At 48.0% G+C, this 16,813-nt stretch overlaps 1 protein-coding gene across 2 annotated transcripts in view; it reads left to right on the forward strand.

The window, feature by feature from the left end:
- The window catches only part of Pik3ap1 (phosphoinositide-3-kinase adaptor protein 1), a 115,156-nt gene that overhangs the window by 82,183 nt on the left and 16,160 nt on the right, over positions 1 to 16,813 (forward strand). For both annotated transcript variants that reach the window (XM_048452866.3, XM_048452867.3), the window contains 4 exons: positions 4,346 to 4,540; positions 8,696 to 8,761; positions 10,195 to 10,400; positions 11,688 to 11,760. In XM_048452866.3, the coding sequence (XP_048308823.3) occupies positions 4,346 to 4,540; positions 8,696 to 8,761; positions 10,195 to 10,400; positions 11,688 to 11,760 (540 nt within the window). The remainder of the gene's footprint in view (positions 1 to 4,345; positions 4,541 to 8,695; positions 8,762 to 10,194; positions 10,401 to 11,687; positions 11,761 to 16,813) is intronic.

The following is a 16,813-nucleotide window of genomic DNA, read 5'->3' on the forward strand; positions in this document are numbered from 1 at the left end:
GCTGCAGGGCCCGGCACATTTATTACCCACTGACTCCCACTCTAACACCCTCTTTACCTGAGGAGAGAGGTCTGGGCGGTCGAGGATCAGCTGTTTGGTTAGGTTCCTCAGCTAGCACCAGACACCAAGAGGGCCATGGATGAGAACAGAGATGCTTTCCTGACCGACTTCATTATTCGGCCTCAGGCTTGCCCTGCTGTCTTCAGCAGTGCCCAGGCCTAGCTTAAGGACTTGATGCATGACACACATTGCATAATTCTTGCAACCTTGTAAATTAGGTACTGCTGCTTTCAGCAGGAGAGGTAACAAAGGAACAGACAGGGTGAGTTTCCAAGGTCTTAGAGGCAGTAAGCAGAGTGTGGGAACTCCAATTCAAGCCCTTCCTGGCTTCTGAGCCTGCCTTGGGGTGCCTCCTTCGACCCCTGGTTGCACGTCACCTTATGAAGGGAATAGCATGTGAGTTAGGACCTGACGGTAGCAGCCTCCTGTCGTCCCGATGTCATGTGATGCTGGATTGAAATGATCATTTCCCAGCGGTCCCTCATCAAGCCTTAAGTCTGTGCCAATCCCTGGTGTCGAGGGATGGGCAAGACTCGGTCCTGCCCTGCAGAGGAGGTAAACACACACCCTAAGTGAGTTCTCCTTTAGGAAGAAAAGCATAGTTCAGCGTAAATAAAAATGTGCTGGGTGCCATGGGAATGCAGGGGAGCAGTGTGTCATTTAAGGTATCAAGAGAATCTACATAGGCAAACTTGTCCTTGTCGGATTAGGGCAAATTACCCTCAAATTCGGCCGCTCTCTGTAACCTGCTCAAGACTCCGGGATAATGGGATGAGGACACTGTCTCTCGCTTCCTGACACACACACAGGTATTAGTGCATGCCGGTGCAGTTGAGCTTACCGTCTCCCCACTCTGGCAGTGGTCCCCACCTCTCAGTGTGCCCCACATCCACCTGGCGTGCTTTCGAAGGCACAGGCTCACCACTGTGGGGTTCAGCGGGTCTAGGGGTTCAGCAAGTCTCGGTGTCCTTTCCAGTTCCAGGCGACTCTGCTACTGCTGGGCCATTGGGTCACTGTGAGAGCCTTGGCTGCAAGGCAGTACTTTCTGATCTTACTATTGTAAAGGTAACACATAAAAATAATAAAAATTCGAATGACACAAAAAGCATGCACACACATACACACATACGTATACACACATGCACAAATGAGACAAGACTATGTAGACCTGTCTGGTCTGGTATTCACAATGTAATCCAGGCTAGCCTTAAATGAATGGCAGTTCTCCTGCCTTGGTCCCCCACCTGCAGAAATGACAGGTGTGAGTCACCACATCTGGCCCTAAAAGTTAAAGCAGTGAGAAAAGTTGCTCTCTCTCACCCTAGAGTCTCCGAGTTTCTCTGGATATATTAATATATTAATACCATGTCTTCTTTCATGCTTAGTTTATGTCATACCAGTACAACATTAACTTTTCCGCAGGCACCTGAACATCCTCTTATGGTAGCCAGTGTTCCGCTCTGTGCTTTCGTAAGCCTCAGTGCCGGGAATGCCTTTGTTGTATGTAACCTCTCTGCACGCATTTGAGAGTACGCCTACAGTGAAGCGCCAGGACAGAACTCCTGGGTCTCGGGGAGTAGGTCTTATGATTTTGGTAGTGTCATGTCACATAGGTTCCAAAAGTTATGAATGGGTCCAGAATACTGTTTTCATACAAAATATTGCACAGATATTCACCTACACCGCAGATAAAACTGCAATCATTCTCAGTCCCTCTACTCAGCCTCTCATTTCTACCTGGTATGATTCTGGAAGCATTTCTTGGCATTCTGCAGCTCTGAGGAATGGGGAGGGGTACAGATCTGATGATGTGAGGGAGAGAAGAGAGGTGTGGGTGTAACGGTAAAGACAAGTGGTCCAGGCCCAGCTCTGAAGGCCTGTCCTTCATGTCACTCATGTGGCCTTCAGCCAGTCAGCAGTAATGTTATAAAGAGTTCTAGGCAGGATTAACTCTCTGCTCCCAGTGAAATGTGGAGCCTGGCACAGAGCGATGTCTGGCACATATCAGCTGTCAGTTTAAATCATTAGTTAATGACATTAAACGGCACAATCGGATCATGATGGGAGAGGCTGAGATACGGGTCAGAATTCATCCTCTCAGGGACCCAGCAGCACAGACCAAGGTCCTCTGAGGTGACCTTTGGCTGTGGGTAGCATGTGTCCTGTCAAGTGGCTCTCCTTGGCTTCTCTACTATATTTTGTTTCTAGGGAACCTGGCAGCTTGGGTAGAACGGAATATTTTTCCTGAAAATCATATCTATTTGGGCAGCAGGAGCCAAGGGATTGGTTATGATTATCTGGAGGCCCTGTCAGATGGTGAGGAGGTCACAAAACCCTAACAATGCACAGCTTTCCAACAATGCTTTCCTTACAAATGCTTGTCTGTGGACAGATGTTGCTAAGGGAGGAATTCTATTTATACCACTTCTGCACAAGTCTGCCCTCTCTTGCCGTCTGAAGCCATGAAGCTTTCTTCTTCTGCAGAAGACAGGACTGCCTCTTGTTCTGATAATGTAGCGGTTCCCCAGAGTCTGCCCAGCCCAGGTCAGGAGACTACTGGGAGGGAAGGCAGACTCACCATAGGGAGGCTCAAATCTGAGACATGGCTCTATGCTTGGCCCACATTTTACCCAGAGTTCATCCGTTGCTCTGTTCTAAGGGTGTAACTGAGCACATACAGTGTGGAAAGCCGGTGTTTGCTTGTAGGACAATGTGGAGGGCCAGGGTTGGGGCCTTCCCTCTGCAGCTGACAGACAAGGGAGGGAGAAAGGTAGGGAGCCCAACCCACTAATATAATAAATTCCCATCACGGCAGGGCCGTGGAGCGAAGGAATGAAACACAGTGGGCATAAATAGCAGTTCAGCTTAAACTGGGAGGTCAACGGGGCCTCTCTGGGAAGGTCACAGTGTGGCTGAGACTGTGCCAGCCTGGCCTGGCACAAGGTAGCATGAAGGAGATTCTGATCAGAGGAAACTGCCTTCCCAAAGCAGGATAAAAAACTGAGGCAAGGTCAACTGTTTAGAGTCAGTGGAAGACAAGCCATTCTGAGAGCCACGGTTGCCCTTCAGGGTGGTTGGCAGCTCTCCCAGGATACTTCTCTTGGTTGCAGCCCTTCTCAAAGTTCCCTCCTTCCCTTGTGCAAAATGCTAAGATAAGCAGGTACATAGAAACCTTTTTCTTAAGGCCAGAGCCCAGGGACTCGTGTTTTCTTTTTCTTTTTTCTTTTTTTGAACACATGTTTTCTAATTAGTTGGGACCAACCTGGCCAGTCCCCTGGACACAGGACCCCAAGAAACAAAGGTGACCTCTCTGAAGCTCAGCAAAGATGTAGTGGAAACACAGAAGTCCCAGTAAATCACCGCATTGTGACCCCCACAGGAAGGAGACCCAAACTCTAATTTTATACCTCAAGCAGGCATTTGAGGAAGATTTGTTGATTGAGTGGTGTCAATCAAAGAAGCAGAACTTTATAAGGAACATGGGGTTGTGGGGTGCTGGTGGGCAGGAAGGGCAGATCTTTACAGAGAACGTGGGGTTGTGGGGTGCTAGTGGGCAGGAAGGGGAAGGCAAGCATCTGACCTCAGTGGTTTTGCTTAGTGGGGAACGGTGTGCAGTTGTGAGAGAAACAGATAGTGGAAAGAAGGGTCACTCCAGAGATAGTATCCCTGGGTACCAGGCTGGCCCCTGGGCTCTTGGAACAAGTTATTTAAATCCTCAAAGGTTCAGTTGGCTTTTGTTGTTGTTGTTATTGTTGTTGTTATTTTTATCATATGCAAACTGTGGTTACTGGTAGCAGCAACCCAAGAGCTTTTTTGTAAACCAGATGCAGTCATCACTCAGGAAATGCACCCAGAACTGTGCTCAGCAAGGAGGAGCCACGTTCTGTAGTCATTGTGGGGAGCGCAAGGGAGTGGTCAGCGGTGAGGAACCAGGGCATTGTCTCACTGCTGCCTGGACACCAGGAAGAGGTTCTGGAAGTGCTCAGGCCTGGGAGTGGGGGTGCTTTCTCTCCCTTAGTTATACTAAGGTGAACAACAGAGTCCTAGTTGTGAAAGTGAGGCAGCCGAGCCCGTGCTGCTGTCCTGGACTGAGTGGGTGGCAGATGAAGGAGACCTTAGTGTCCTCATTGCTTTCATGGGTTCTGAGCAAATGGCGCAGGAGCCATCTCAAGGGAAGCCTCTGCCACAGGATGTTACTTTAGTAACAAGAACACTCACTTGGTCTTAGACCTGCAGTCCTTCAATTTCCTGGACCACTGTACTGAATAACCTCTCTGTGTTTTAGGTAACAGCGTGAAACCAGCCAGTTTGGCGAGAGAGCAGTACCATTCCTACCGGGAAGACATTTATCACACTGTGGATGAAGATGAGACCTTTTCTGTGGACCTGGCCAACAGGCCTCCTGTCCCCGTGCCCAGGCCAGAGGCCAGTGCTCCTGGCCCTCACCCACTGCCCGACAACAAGCCATACATTTCTAAAGGCAAGTGTGTGGAGGCCCAAAAATGTAAACCTATTTCCCCCTTGTCTGAAGGTTAGAGAGTTTGAGGTTGTTCAAAGTCGTTAACAATAAGTGTGGCTACACACTATGTCGTAGGGTGTGGTTACTTGGTGTTTTGGACATTAAGAAGATCCATACAGGTAGATCCATTTCACCCTGACTGAAGGTCAGAGAATTCAAACGTACTTCTGCTCCTTCTTTTAAATTAGGAGATTTGACCTAGGGAGTGGCTGCCTTCGGGATAATTGATCTAGAGTGGGTTCACTACATGAGCAACAGAATGCTTTTTTTATGAATTAATGACTTGATGTCTAAAGTACTGAAGCCAGTAACAGTTCCAGTTGTCCTTTGTATCATGTTAAAGCAGTCCTTTGCCTTCTTCTCCTTCTTGTATCAGGGTATAAAAGTGTAAGGAAATTAAACACGGGCAAAATTTCAGTATTCACTGGAACTCCCTCCCGGAACTATCCTATATTTCTGTTTTATTATCTTTACTCATGTCTCCGTACTCTTGACTTATTTTTCTAATTCCCATGCACTACCCTGCTAAGTGTTCCCGACAAGTGTGGCGAGGGATAGTGCTCAGTAGGAACTTCCTGGTTCCCTGGTCATCTGCACTGATTGTCTTCTGGATGGTCTCCAGCCAGGGTCATAGGTCATAGAGCACAAACTCTGGAGTTAGGCCAGGGCAGTTCAGTGCTGCCTTCCTGGAAGCATTCGTGTGCAATTGTAAGGACAGAGGTCCATGACAAACTAATACATTGATATCTCGTAACTTGCTCTGTAATCACTGTTAATCATTTTAATGGCTGGCACTTGTTGAAATCTACCAGGGACATTCTTTGCATTTAACCTTTACAATAACCTATTAGGTAAAGGCCCTGATCCCCATTTTATGGATGGGAAATGGAGGCGCAAGAGGTCAGCCACCACACAGAAGTGCCAGGGCTTGGGCCCCAGGGACCCTGACTCCACAGCGGATGCTGAGCTACTATCTCAGGCTAACTAACTACTTACCGATGTTAATAAAAGGTGGAAAGAATTTAGTGTGATTTCTTCATTATTGTTCATCAGTGAGATATGGAAGGCTTTGCTGCTGCACTTCGGACCTTGATTATATTAATATGCTTTTACATTCAGTGTGAGCAAAATTGCAAGCTCTGTACTTGCTCCTGACCGCTCATCCATTTTTAATAGCACGTATTGTGGAAGATGAGACATGGGGAGATCTTAAAGAGGCCAGGGATCTCCCAGCCAGAGCCTCAGGTAACTTGGCTTGGGACTTTCAGATAAAATACAGGATGCCCAGTTCACTCTAAATTGAACACAAGCAGCAAATACATTGTTAAAATTTATTTATTTTTATTTCATGTAAATTAATATTTTGCCTGCATGTATGTGTGTCTGTGTGAGGGTGTCAGGTCCTCTGGAACTGGAGTTACAGACAGTTGTGAGCTGCCCTGTGGGTGCTGGGAGTTGAAACCAGGTCCTCTGGATGAGCTGTCAGTGCTCTTAACCATTGAAACATCTCTCTATCCATGCAAATACATTTTTTAATGTAACTATGTCCCAAGTAGTTACCTTCTTTGGCTTTAATTTTTACTCAGTCTAGCAACCCTAAGTTAGTTACACCACAACTGTGGGACGTTCTGTGTCACCAAGATTTGCTTGTCCTTGGGCAGCATCTCCTTTAGCATGTCCACCGGATATTACCCACTGCCTAGCTCCCCCCACACCCCTTTAGTGCACTGCTGTGTCTTTTCCTGAGGGTTTTCTCCAGCATGTGGTGCTCCATTGCCATCTTTCAGGGTAGGCTGAAGACCCTGGGGAATTATCATAGATGGCCCCTGCTCTAGGCATGAATGACCCAATGTGCTTGCCGTCTTGTGGGACTCTGAATTGCATATTGTGCATTCGCCCAGGTGTGGTACCTTGCTTGATAGCCCACCATGTACTGTTTTCATTCACTTCCTATCTCACGTTGGTCACCTCCTATCATAGTTACCTTCTCATTGCGGTGACAAAATATCTAATAAGAAGAGGTTGGCTGTTTGCTCACAGGTCAGGGGTGTCAGCACGTCATGGTGGGGAAGGTGGAGCAGCAAAAACGGCACTAGCTGCAGTGGCACGCATGGGAAGTTGCTGGTCATATGGAGTCTGCAGTCAGGGAACAGAGAGATGTGGTCTACCAGCCCGGTTCTGTTTTCTCTCCTTATTCGGTATGGGACACCAGCCCATCGGATGGTGCTGCCCACATTTATGGTGGATCTTCCTACCTCTACTGATGTGGAATTCCCCTCTGTATGCTGTGAATAGCCTTTTCTGGAAATGCCCTCATGGTCACACCTAGAGGTGTGTTTCCATGCTGGCTCTAAATCTAGTTAGGTGGACAGTGAAGGGTAACGGCCATACTTCCCAGACAGAATACTAGCCGTCAAATCCTCATCTCAGGGACAGTTTCCGAGCCCACAGATGTACAGTGGTAATTTGTAAGTGGAAGAAAAAGTGTCAACTTATTGCAGAGAGGCAGTGGAGCTGGGACAGTAGGTCACAAGGTGACAAAGGGGCAGTGGCTTGGAATAGATTCACCTCTAACTTCTTGCTGTACATCATAGGACATGGGATATGCCACTTTACCCGTTTGGCTTGGGTTTCCTTACCTAGAAATGGTTATCCTGTAATGTGTGTCTACATTAGTACATGTCATGAGAAGTGACGGTACTCTGCTACAACGGTTGTGAGGGCCAGATGAAACACTGCATTAGGAAGTACTTAAAGCTAAGGTTGCATGCTCGTGTGTGCCCGACAATGTTTACGCACTTTCTATGCGCTAGCCCTCAATTTCCATGGCAATCCAATGGAGTCACTGTTTCTGGTCTTCATTCTGCATACAAGAAACAGAAGCATGGAGAAAGTCAAGCTTCTCATCCAAGATCACGTGACACATGAGGGCAGAGCAGGGATTTTAGCTGGGGAGGCCTCCTTCAGATCCCAGGGAGCTATGAGATGACCTTGTCAGACTACCACTTACAGAGGGTTTCACTTTCCAGTCTCCTGTTGTCCTATGCCTGTTCCTCATGAGTGGCTTCCTCTTGCTTCCCCTGGAAGGACACATTTTACTTGTTCTACCAGGTAGAGTTCTGCTTTATCGTAGATGGGCCTGCCAGGTCGTAGGCCTTCTCTAGCTGCAGGTCTTCGCAGATGCTTCTGTTTGGGGATCCTGGCACACATCCTTCCTCCCATAGCACTTTCCCTCCCTCTCCTTCCTTCTCCCCTTCCTTGTGTGTAGTTTATGCGGGTGCATGTGTTTGTGTGGCTGCCTTTGGCCGGAGTTTGATGCTGGGTAGCGCTCCTCAGTTGTTCCAGCATATTTTTGTGAGAGAGTTTCTCTCACTGAGCTTGGAGCTCACCAATTCGGCTATTGGCCAGCAAGCTCCAGGAATCTTGTCTCCATCTCTCCAGTGCTGGGATTGTAGATATGGGATACCATACCCAGCAGGTGTGTGGGTGCTGGGGACCTCAGGTTTGGACAACAAATACTCTATTAACTTTAGCATTTCTCCAGACCCTATAACCCTTTTCTTCTTTTCTTTATTCATTCTTTTCCTTTTCTTTTCCTCCTCCTCCTCCTTCTCCTCCTCCTCCTCCTCCTTCTCTTCCTCCTTCTTCTCCTTCATCTTCGTCTTCATCTTCGTCGTCCTCCTTCTTTGGTTTTTTTGAGACAGGGTTCCTCTGTGAATGATTTCTGACTGGCCTGGAACTCACCATGTAGACCACACTGGTTTCAAACTCAGAGATCTGCTTGCCTCTGCCTCCCAAGTGCTGGGATTAAAGGCGTGCACCACTACCGCATGGCTTACCTTTTCCTTTAACAATCTGAGACATAGTGCTGATGCCCTCTGGCTGACTTCGTCTTTAATCTGGAGAACCTGTGTGTCTGTCCTGTCTTTTTGACACTTTCTGCTCTCTCTCACTATTTTCTTCCAGAAATATGTGTACAATGGTCACTACTAAATGTTTATTACTTGTTTTTTCACAAGGTTATTTTTCGTAAATGCATACAGTTTTGTAAATGTTTGACAGAGCCCCTGAGAAAGAGACGTTTTGCCTTCACTCAGAATGTTCTTTCTTTCACAGTTTTTGCAGAAAAAAGTCAGGAGCGACCTGGGAATTTCTATGTTTCTTCAGAGAACATCAGAGAAGGTAAACCAGAGCTTGTCCTGAATGTCCCATGTAGGAACTGAACTTGTAGAAATATTCCCGTAACAAGGCTGGCCGTGCATGGCAGTGACAGCGTGGCATTCACGTCGAGAGATCAGGAATACTGCATGAGTATCTCTTACTGGAGGCAAAGGAGAAGGGGGAGAGACAGGGGTACTCTAGATTACTGTACAAACTGACCCCACAGAGGGCACTAATACACAAATGTCCATGTAGAATGGAGAATTGAGGCTGATGCCAAGAGCCTGGCAGTGCCAGCACCAAGTGTGGCACAGCCCTCTTGTCTTTACCAGCCCCACTGTGCTTTGACCCAACTCTAATTAAAGTTAGTTTCATGTTGGATAACAATGGGGACATGCAATTTTTCTCAAAGACCTTTCAAGGAAGTTTGAAAGGAGCTGAGAATTCCCCACAACCCTTGAGCTGTCTTCTTCTGCTAGGCATAGGCATTCAGAATCACCCCGCTTGAGAATCTTTAGAAGAGCGGCCCTTTTAAAGAGTGTCTGAGCACTCAGAGACATTCCTGAAAGACAGTAGTCACATGGGAGATCTGGAACATGCTATGTGAACTGAGACATAAGATGTCACATTGTCCTCCCATGTCCCAGTGCCCCCATCATCTCTGCAAGTAGTTCATTCCCCTAAGGAATGTGGAGTCACAGCCTAGAGAGGGGCTGACTGGCTCCCAGCCTTGGAAGTGGACAGCTGTCCTCAGTCATAATGAAATAGAGGTTGGCACAGAGCAGCCCAAGGACAGTCTGCTGGAACTGAGCTCCTAATTTATACCAGTGCCGCTGGACCTGGGTGGCAATTCCATTGGCATTTTGTGTCCATCAGTCCACAACCATTGTTCAGAGACAGGGCTGGGAGAAGTTCCCTGCCTGGACCCTTTCTGTATATTGATCTGTTCTGGGAGTGGATTTATATATAAAGCTCTAATTCTCAATAGAGAACATTTTGCCCTCCCATCCATAGAAGACATTTAGCAATATTTGGGGACATTTTCCATCTCCAAATCCAAGGAAAGTCACGCAGTAGGTGGTGGCCAGAGATGCTGCTCAGAACCGGTCTTCACAGTGAAGAGTTGTTTACCCCAAAATATCAGCAGTCTCTGGGTGGAGAAAGGCTGGGTTAGACGCCTTCACAGTCAAAGTTCAGTGTGGTCGACAGACTTGGCCCCTCCCTCCCGTGTTATAGCTCTGTCTGCTTTACTCCAATAGGCTTTGAAATTATTAGCAACTTCCCCTTCCTCATTCCAGGTCCCCCCCCCACCCCATCTTAGTTCCACATGTCATTGTTTCTTTTGGCTGTGGCAGGCTGCTCCTTGGAGCCTGTGCCACCGTCATTACCGTCACGTCTCAGGTCTGCTTTTCCCAGCTGGGAGTTATCACGCTGACTTCCACCGTTCTTTTCAGAGCCACCCGTGAGGCCATGGAGGGACAGGCCCCCGTCGAGCATCTACGACCCATTTGCTGGGATGAAAACACCTGGCCAGCGGCAGCTCATTACCCTGCAGGAGCAGGTGAAGCTGGGCATCGTCAATGTGGATGAGGCTGTACTGCACTTTAAAGAGTGGCAACTCAACCAGAAGAAACGATCCGAGTCCTTTCGCTTCCAGCAGGTAGCCAGTTCTGTCACTGTGGGGTTCTTTCACCCCCCCTCCCCCCAACACACACACACAGTTCAGCGGAAGAGGCAGCTGCAGCTGCCACGTATGTCACCGTCACCGGGTGGCTGGACCTGTGAACATTGTTCTAGTGTCCTTGTCAGGGGCTGTGCTTGTGAGTACTTGTCTGGAACTCCTGGCTAAAAGCTTTCCAGGGTTGGAGGTCAGGAACAAATGTCCCTATACGCCCCAGTACAGCCTCTGCATTGCTGCTGTCTGCACTTGGCCTTCACCTCTGCTGGATGTCTCTGCTCTTCAGGGTCCCTTTTTTCCTCCCTCGTAGTTGATCGTCACTCTTTAGGACATGAAGAAAACTTGGATCCCAAGAAATATGATGAAATGAACACTTCAAGCTTCAGAGTCTAAACCTCCTGAGTTAAAATCAATCTCTGTCTGTCAGTCTCTCTCTCTCTCTCTCTCTCTCTCTCTCTCACATACACACAGAGAGAGAGAGAGAGAGAGAGAGAGAGAGAGAGAGAGAGAGAGAGAGAGAGACTACATTTCTCTAGACACCCTGTAAATACAAAGGCACAGATCTGTAAAATGCCAAATACCCTGTCCCAGGGAGAACCCTCTGAGGGGACTCATATAAGAAGACTGGGGTGCACAGCAGACTCTTGGTTTAGCTGTATGACTTGAAGATTGCTGTTGTTTTGAGACAAGGTTTCACTATATAGTCTTGGCTGACTTGGAACTCCCTATGTAGACCAGGCTGGTCTCAAACTTATAGACCTCCACCTGCCTCTGCTTCTCAAATGCTGGGATTACAAGCATGCACCACTATGCCTAGCTGGTTTGAGGATTTCTATGACAAAATAAACAATTTCACAGGTGCCACCTGACTGATATGGACAGGACTAGGGCCCGGGGCCACCTGGGAAGCCTTGGCCCATGAGTGGGACAGAGTTATAGAAATTAGGGCCCCTCAAAGACCGAGGAGAGAGCGCAGTCAGAGGTGGGGATGAGTTCAAGTCTGTGAGCATGTTGGGTGGGTTGGCTGTGAGGTGTAGGTGAAGGAGGGCGGTGCACGCTAAGGCTGAGAATGGGGCTGGGCCTCTGAAAGCGCTCTCTACCAGAGGGAAAATGGCACATTACAGGCAGAAAGGCTTGAGTTTCTCTGGGGGCAATCTTGAAATGTGACTGTAGCGTGCTAGCCCCTGCATAGGACATAAGAATGGAATTCTAATGTTCAAAAGGCACCACTCTGCTGGATACTTAAACAACAAATAAACTATTTTCCAGGAAAATCTTAAAAGACTAAGAGACAGCATCACCCGAAGACAGAGAGAGAAGCAAAAATTGGGAAAGCATTCAGGTAGGTGGCTTCCCAGTGCTGCATCACTGGGGGTTCCCAGTGCGCTGTGTCACTGGGGGTGGGCATTGCTGCCGCCCTTGACTATCGCTTCTTCTGTGGCCCGAGTGGACAGACTGCTTGCCCAGGAGGGAATGGATGGTTAGAGTCCCCTTCCACCCAGAGAAGATGGTCATCGTTTCTACATTGGCTCCAACCTTGGCAATTAGGAAAGCATAGGAGCCAACAGAGAGAGAAACCACACTCCCCTGAGAGTGGGCAACCTCTACCATGAGCGGCTAAGGACAACATGCAATGATAGGGCATGCGTGCCTATTGCGTGTGCTATGGATGGGCTCTTCTGTCCCCTTCTAAACCCCATGACACCAGCCATGTGACACCAAGCATCCTGAGCAAGGACCTGCCTTCTGCAGGTTGGGCCTCTGTGCTCTACTCTAGCCAATCTTCTGGCAAGAGGAGCAGGGAAGAAGAGGTTCCTGTAGGAGCCCCTTATGAGCAGAACTAAGCAAAATCAGCCCTACTTGTGTGTTAGCTGTCGTCAGTTGGCTTCTCATGAGGCTGCACATTTTCCCTACAGTTTTTCTCGCTCGGGCCTCTTCCTCTGCACCTGCGTTCTCATAACTGGACTGGGGGTCTCCTCCCAGCAGCTCCTTCTCCTAGAAGGCTCTGGGCCACTGTAGGCCTTTGCATTGTGTTCTCACTCAGGACATCTGGAGAGCCTGTTGTCCCTGGTATGTCTCTTTACTGTCCTAATTGCTGTTACTTTATTTCTTCATTCCTAGGATTCTGGCTCCAAGGTGCAGCCTAAATTTGGCAATTTTCCCTATGCCATGGCTGTAACCAAGTCACCGCTCTCTCTTGGTGGAGCGGGTGCAGTAGCTTCTCCACTTGTCTCCACCCTTGTCCACGCTCACCTGGTACAGTACATCCTCCCACCTAGAGCCAGTGCCTTCTATAAATAGAGGATCATATGTCTGGGCACAATGGCAAAAAAAACTTTAATCCTGGTGTTTTATGGAATGGAGACAGATAGATCTCTGTGAGTTTGAAACCAGTTTGTCTATACAATGACACCCTATCACAAAATACTAAATAATTATCCTTTTTTTAAAAAAAAAACAACAAATCACTAAGGGCTAGAAGAATGGACCAGTGGTTAAGTTTGTATTGCTTTTTTAGAAGACCTAAGTTTGGTCTCTAGCATCCATATTGAGTGGTTCACAACCACCTGTCACTCCACCTCCAAGGGATCTGTTGCCCTCTTCTGGCCGCTATGGGGAACTGCACTCATGTACACATTACCCTCACAAAGACACATAATTTAAAATAGTAGTAACAATGCCAAAAATAAAATATCAGAGATGCCCCCACCTCTGTTCTAGCACTCCAGGGGTTCCTGTCTCACTTAGAGGAAAAGCAGACTCTCTGTTGTGGCCTCCAAGGCCCCCTATTATGTGACCTCTGAACTCTTTCTCCATAAGCTCCAGACCCTCCCCCAGCCTCGGCCTGAGCATTAATAACCCCTCGTGTTGCTCTAACAGGCAAGCACAGGTCTTCCCTAGGCCTTTGTACCTAATGCTTGCTGCTGTCCTCCCCGTCTCTGATTGCTGCCTCCTTTCATCCAACAAAGAAGCTTCTCTGCCATTTTTTCAGGTGAACCTCTACACCTTGCTTTTTGCTTTTTCGTTTTCCCTCTGCCCCTGTAGCGTGGACGGAGATTTCCTTAGTCTTCTGTTCTGGTCCTGGACCAGCATCTATCCCCACTCTTACCATAGCTCCCCGATGGCAGGAACACGCATGTCAGTCTGCAGCACAGTCCTGAGGGAGCTCAGGACATCTGTGCTGGCATGAGAGGCTTCAGTCAAACGTCTGCTGACAGCAGCCATTCCACACAGTCACCAGGATTCAGCACCCAGCTCGAGAAGAAACCCGCGATCTACCGTGTGCGATCGACTAGTTTATGAGCTAGTCGTCTTTTTATTTATGCAGGCGTGGTTTTCCCATGATGCCTAGCACAGTTTTTTTTTTTTTCTAAAGAAAAACACTTAGAGAATATTCACGATTTTGACCATGTCAGAAAGAGGGGTCAGGGAGCTCATCTGAGCACTTCTTTTCGAGCCTCTGGATTTTCAATGTATCCCCCACCTCCACCCAGGCTCACGCCTGCCCTCCTAGTGCAGAGGAGAAGAGAGCTGACACGGTGGAAAGTCAGGCTCGGGATCTGCAGTCGCCCGGGCTCAGAAAATAGGACTCTAGGTGGCAAAGGATTGAAGTGCTTCTGAGAAGCAGAGCATGTGCGTGAAAGACGGACGCACCGACGAAGTGAAACTCGTTAAGCTTTTAAACACAAGCCATATTGGCCTGCGATTGGTCAGTGGCCCCAGTCTCCAAAGGCCGGGAGGGTACAGCGGTGGGACTCACATGCGCTCAGGGGTCAGTGGTCTGGCTCAAGAACTGAGACTTCTGGGTCTCCTTATAGCTTTCTTCCCCCGGGCTCCATCTAATGTCACTGGGGATTGGAGGCCCGGTCAATACCCACCCACACTGAGGAGCAGAGGGGCAGAGGGGCAGAGACATGGCCTTGGGGTGAACAAGGTTGGAATTGGGATTCTACATAGTGCTTTGAGACTACGGGCAAGATATTCTTCCTCCCTGAGCCATAGTTTTAGCCTGTAAGGTGGGAAGTTAACAGGGGTGTTGCAGTGGGCAAGAAGTATGGGTGCAGTCTGTGCCTAGCACAGGCTGGGAGTCCACAGAGGCCGCACATAAGGACCCATGTCCTCTGGAACAAAGCCCTCCAGAGTAAGTGCTCTGGGCTGGGACTTGTCCAGCCCAAAGGTCATAAGTTTTTAAATGTTTTCCCGAGTTCAGTCTGAGCACAGTGGCACACACCTGTAATCCCAGCACTTGGAAGGTTTAATCAGGAAGATCACAAGTTCTAGACCAGCCTGGGCTACATTCCAGGGCCCCATAAAGTTCACCCAAGGCCAATTAGGCTTCTAAATAATGGGTTCTGCCCACTACCTACCTATAGTCTAAGTCAGAATGATCCATGTGTGAAGAAGCATGGCCGGATTCCCCCTTTCCGGATCGTCTGACATGGAGTTTTGTTTGGGGAGGGGTAATGATTTTCACTATTTCTCTGTCAGTGACTATAATTAGTGCCATTACTATGAAAGGATTAAGCCATGTTATCTTTAGAAACTGTGTTCCTTTATTGTAACTGAGATATCAAGTTATAAATAAAAAAGGCCTAGAGCCATTGAGATGGCTCAGTGGCTAAAAAGGCCCTTATTGCTAAGTCTGGTGACCTAAGTTTGATCCTCAGGACTCACATAACAGGAGGAGAGAACTAATTCTCTCGGGTTGCCATCTTAACTTCACTGACATGGCATGGCACATACATCCACCCTCTGCCCCTCATAAATAAAAAAAAAAGGCTTTTGAGACAGGCTTTCTCTATGTAGCCCTGGCTGTCCTAGAACTCTCTCTGTAGACCAGGCTAGTCTTAAATTCAGAGATCTGCCTGCCTCTGTCCCCCAAAAGCATGTACCACCACTGCTCAGCAAAAATCTATTTTTTTTAAAGAAAAGAAAAACAGGTTTATTTTGGCTTACTGTTCTATAGTTTTGAGTCTATGATTGGTTGCCCTGTTATTTTGTGGACTGGGAGGAGGTTGTACATCCCAGCAGGAAGAGCATGCCCAAACAAAATTGTCTCCCAGCTGGGAAAAGAAACAGGAAAGGTATAAGGCTGGGTCTCATTTCCCCTTCAAGGGGGTTCTCCAATAATCTAAAGACCTCTCCTTGGCTCTACCTTTGAAAGCTTTCACCACCTCACAGTGGGACCATTGTGGGACCAGTCCCTTAGCACGAGGAACTTTAGGGGACATTCTAGGTTCAACTCAAACAGATGGGAGGAACGGCTCAGGGTGGCAGGAAATCCCATTGAGGAGGATGTATGACCTATCTGTCCAAGCGTATCCTTGCTTTTAATTTTTATTGCGATAGAATATAAATAGCAGGGCTGGAGAGGTGGAGCAAGGGTCAAGAACACTTGCTGTTCTTGCATGGGACCAGGTGGCTTCCAGAACCTGCCTGATAGCTCACCATTATTAACTCCAGTACAGGTTGTAACTAGTTCTAGGCGGATGAGTGGCACTTCCGCCTGCGAGACCTTTTCTAAGAATGTAACTCAAATTTGGAAACTCCAGTTCCTTTAGAAAATAGCTATCGTTTTTCTTTAATTGGGGTTGGAACACCAAAGACCAAGGATCCTTGAAAACAGACCCTGCATTCCTAGTCTTCAGCCCCAGGGAGCAGCTCTGCTCTTTGTAGCATATGGAGTTGATGGCACAGGAAATCGGCTCTAAACACGCAGCTTGTCGGATGCTGTGGCCCCGCAGGAAAACAGTCAATATTTGTGATCTGGGTGTGTCCCGGGAGGCAGAGCCAGCTGAGGCCCAGGAACCTGGGTTCTGCTCCTTGTGCCATTGCTGAATCGCTTCTGTATGTGGGGCCATTCCTTTACCCAGTGTGACTCAGTTTCCTCACAGGATTATAATCGCCTACTGAACGGAAAAGTCCCAATACACAAAGGAAGTAATAACGCAGGCGAATGTGCTTCAGAAAGCTAGCAATAATTGTGAAGATTCTTCCTGACTTTGTGCCTTCAAGCAAAGAGTGCAGGTGTTCTAAAAACTTCTAGCCTGGCCTGAGTTTTTGAACCTTTGATCTCTGATTTTTTTTTTTCTTCCTGTGTGCTTTACTTTCCTTCTTTACAGAATGGTGGGGGTGGGAAAATTACCACCTTAAAGTTAATTAGTCAGACTGGAAACCTTAAGAAGTCTTAAAGTGATTTTTTTTCCTGTAAATAAAAGCTGAGAAGGAAAGAAAAGGATGATATATCTACGCGGGCTCCGAGACTCAGGGTTCACCCCATGAACACAGGCCTTGGCAATGCTCGGCGCCCAGGGCCATGAGCACAGGAAGGGCTTCCTTTGCGGTGTAACCAGGGAGGATGGGACTGGAAATCCTCCCCGTTCCACGAAGGAGCA

The sequence above is a fragment of the Myodes glareolus genome, chromosome 7 (genome assembly GCF_982192425.1).
Source record: "Myodes glareolus chromosome 7, mMyoGla1.1, whole genome shotgun sequence".
In the NCBI taxonomy this organism is placed as follows: Eukaryota; Metazoa; Chordata; class Mammalia; order Rodentia; family Cricetidae; genus Myodes; species Myodes glareolus.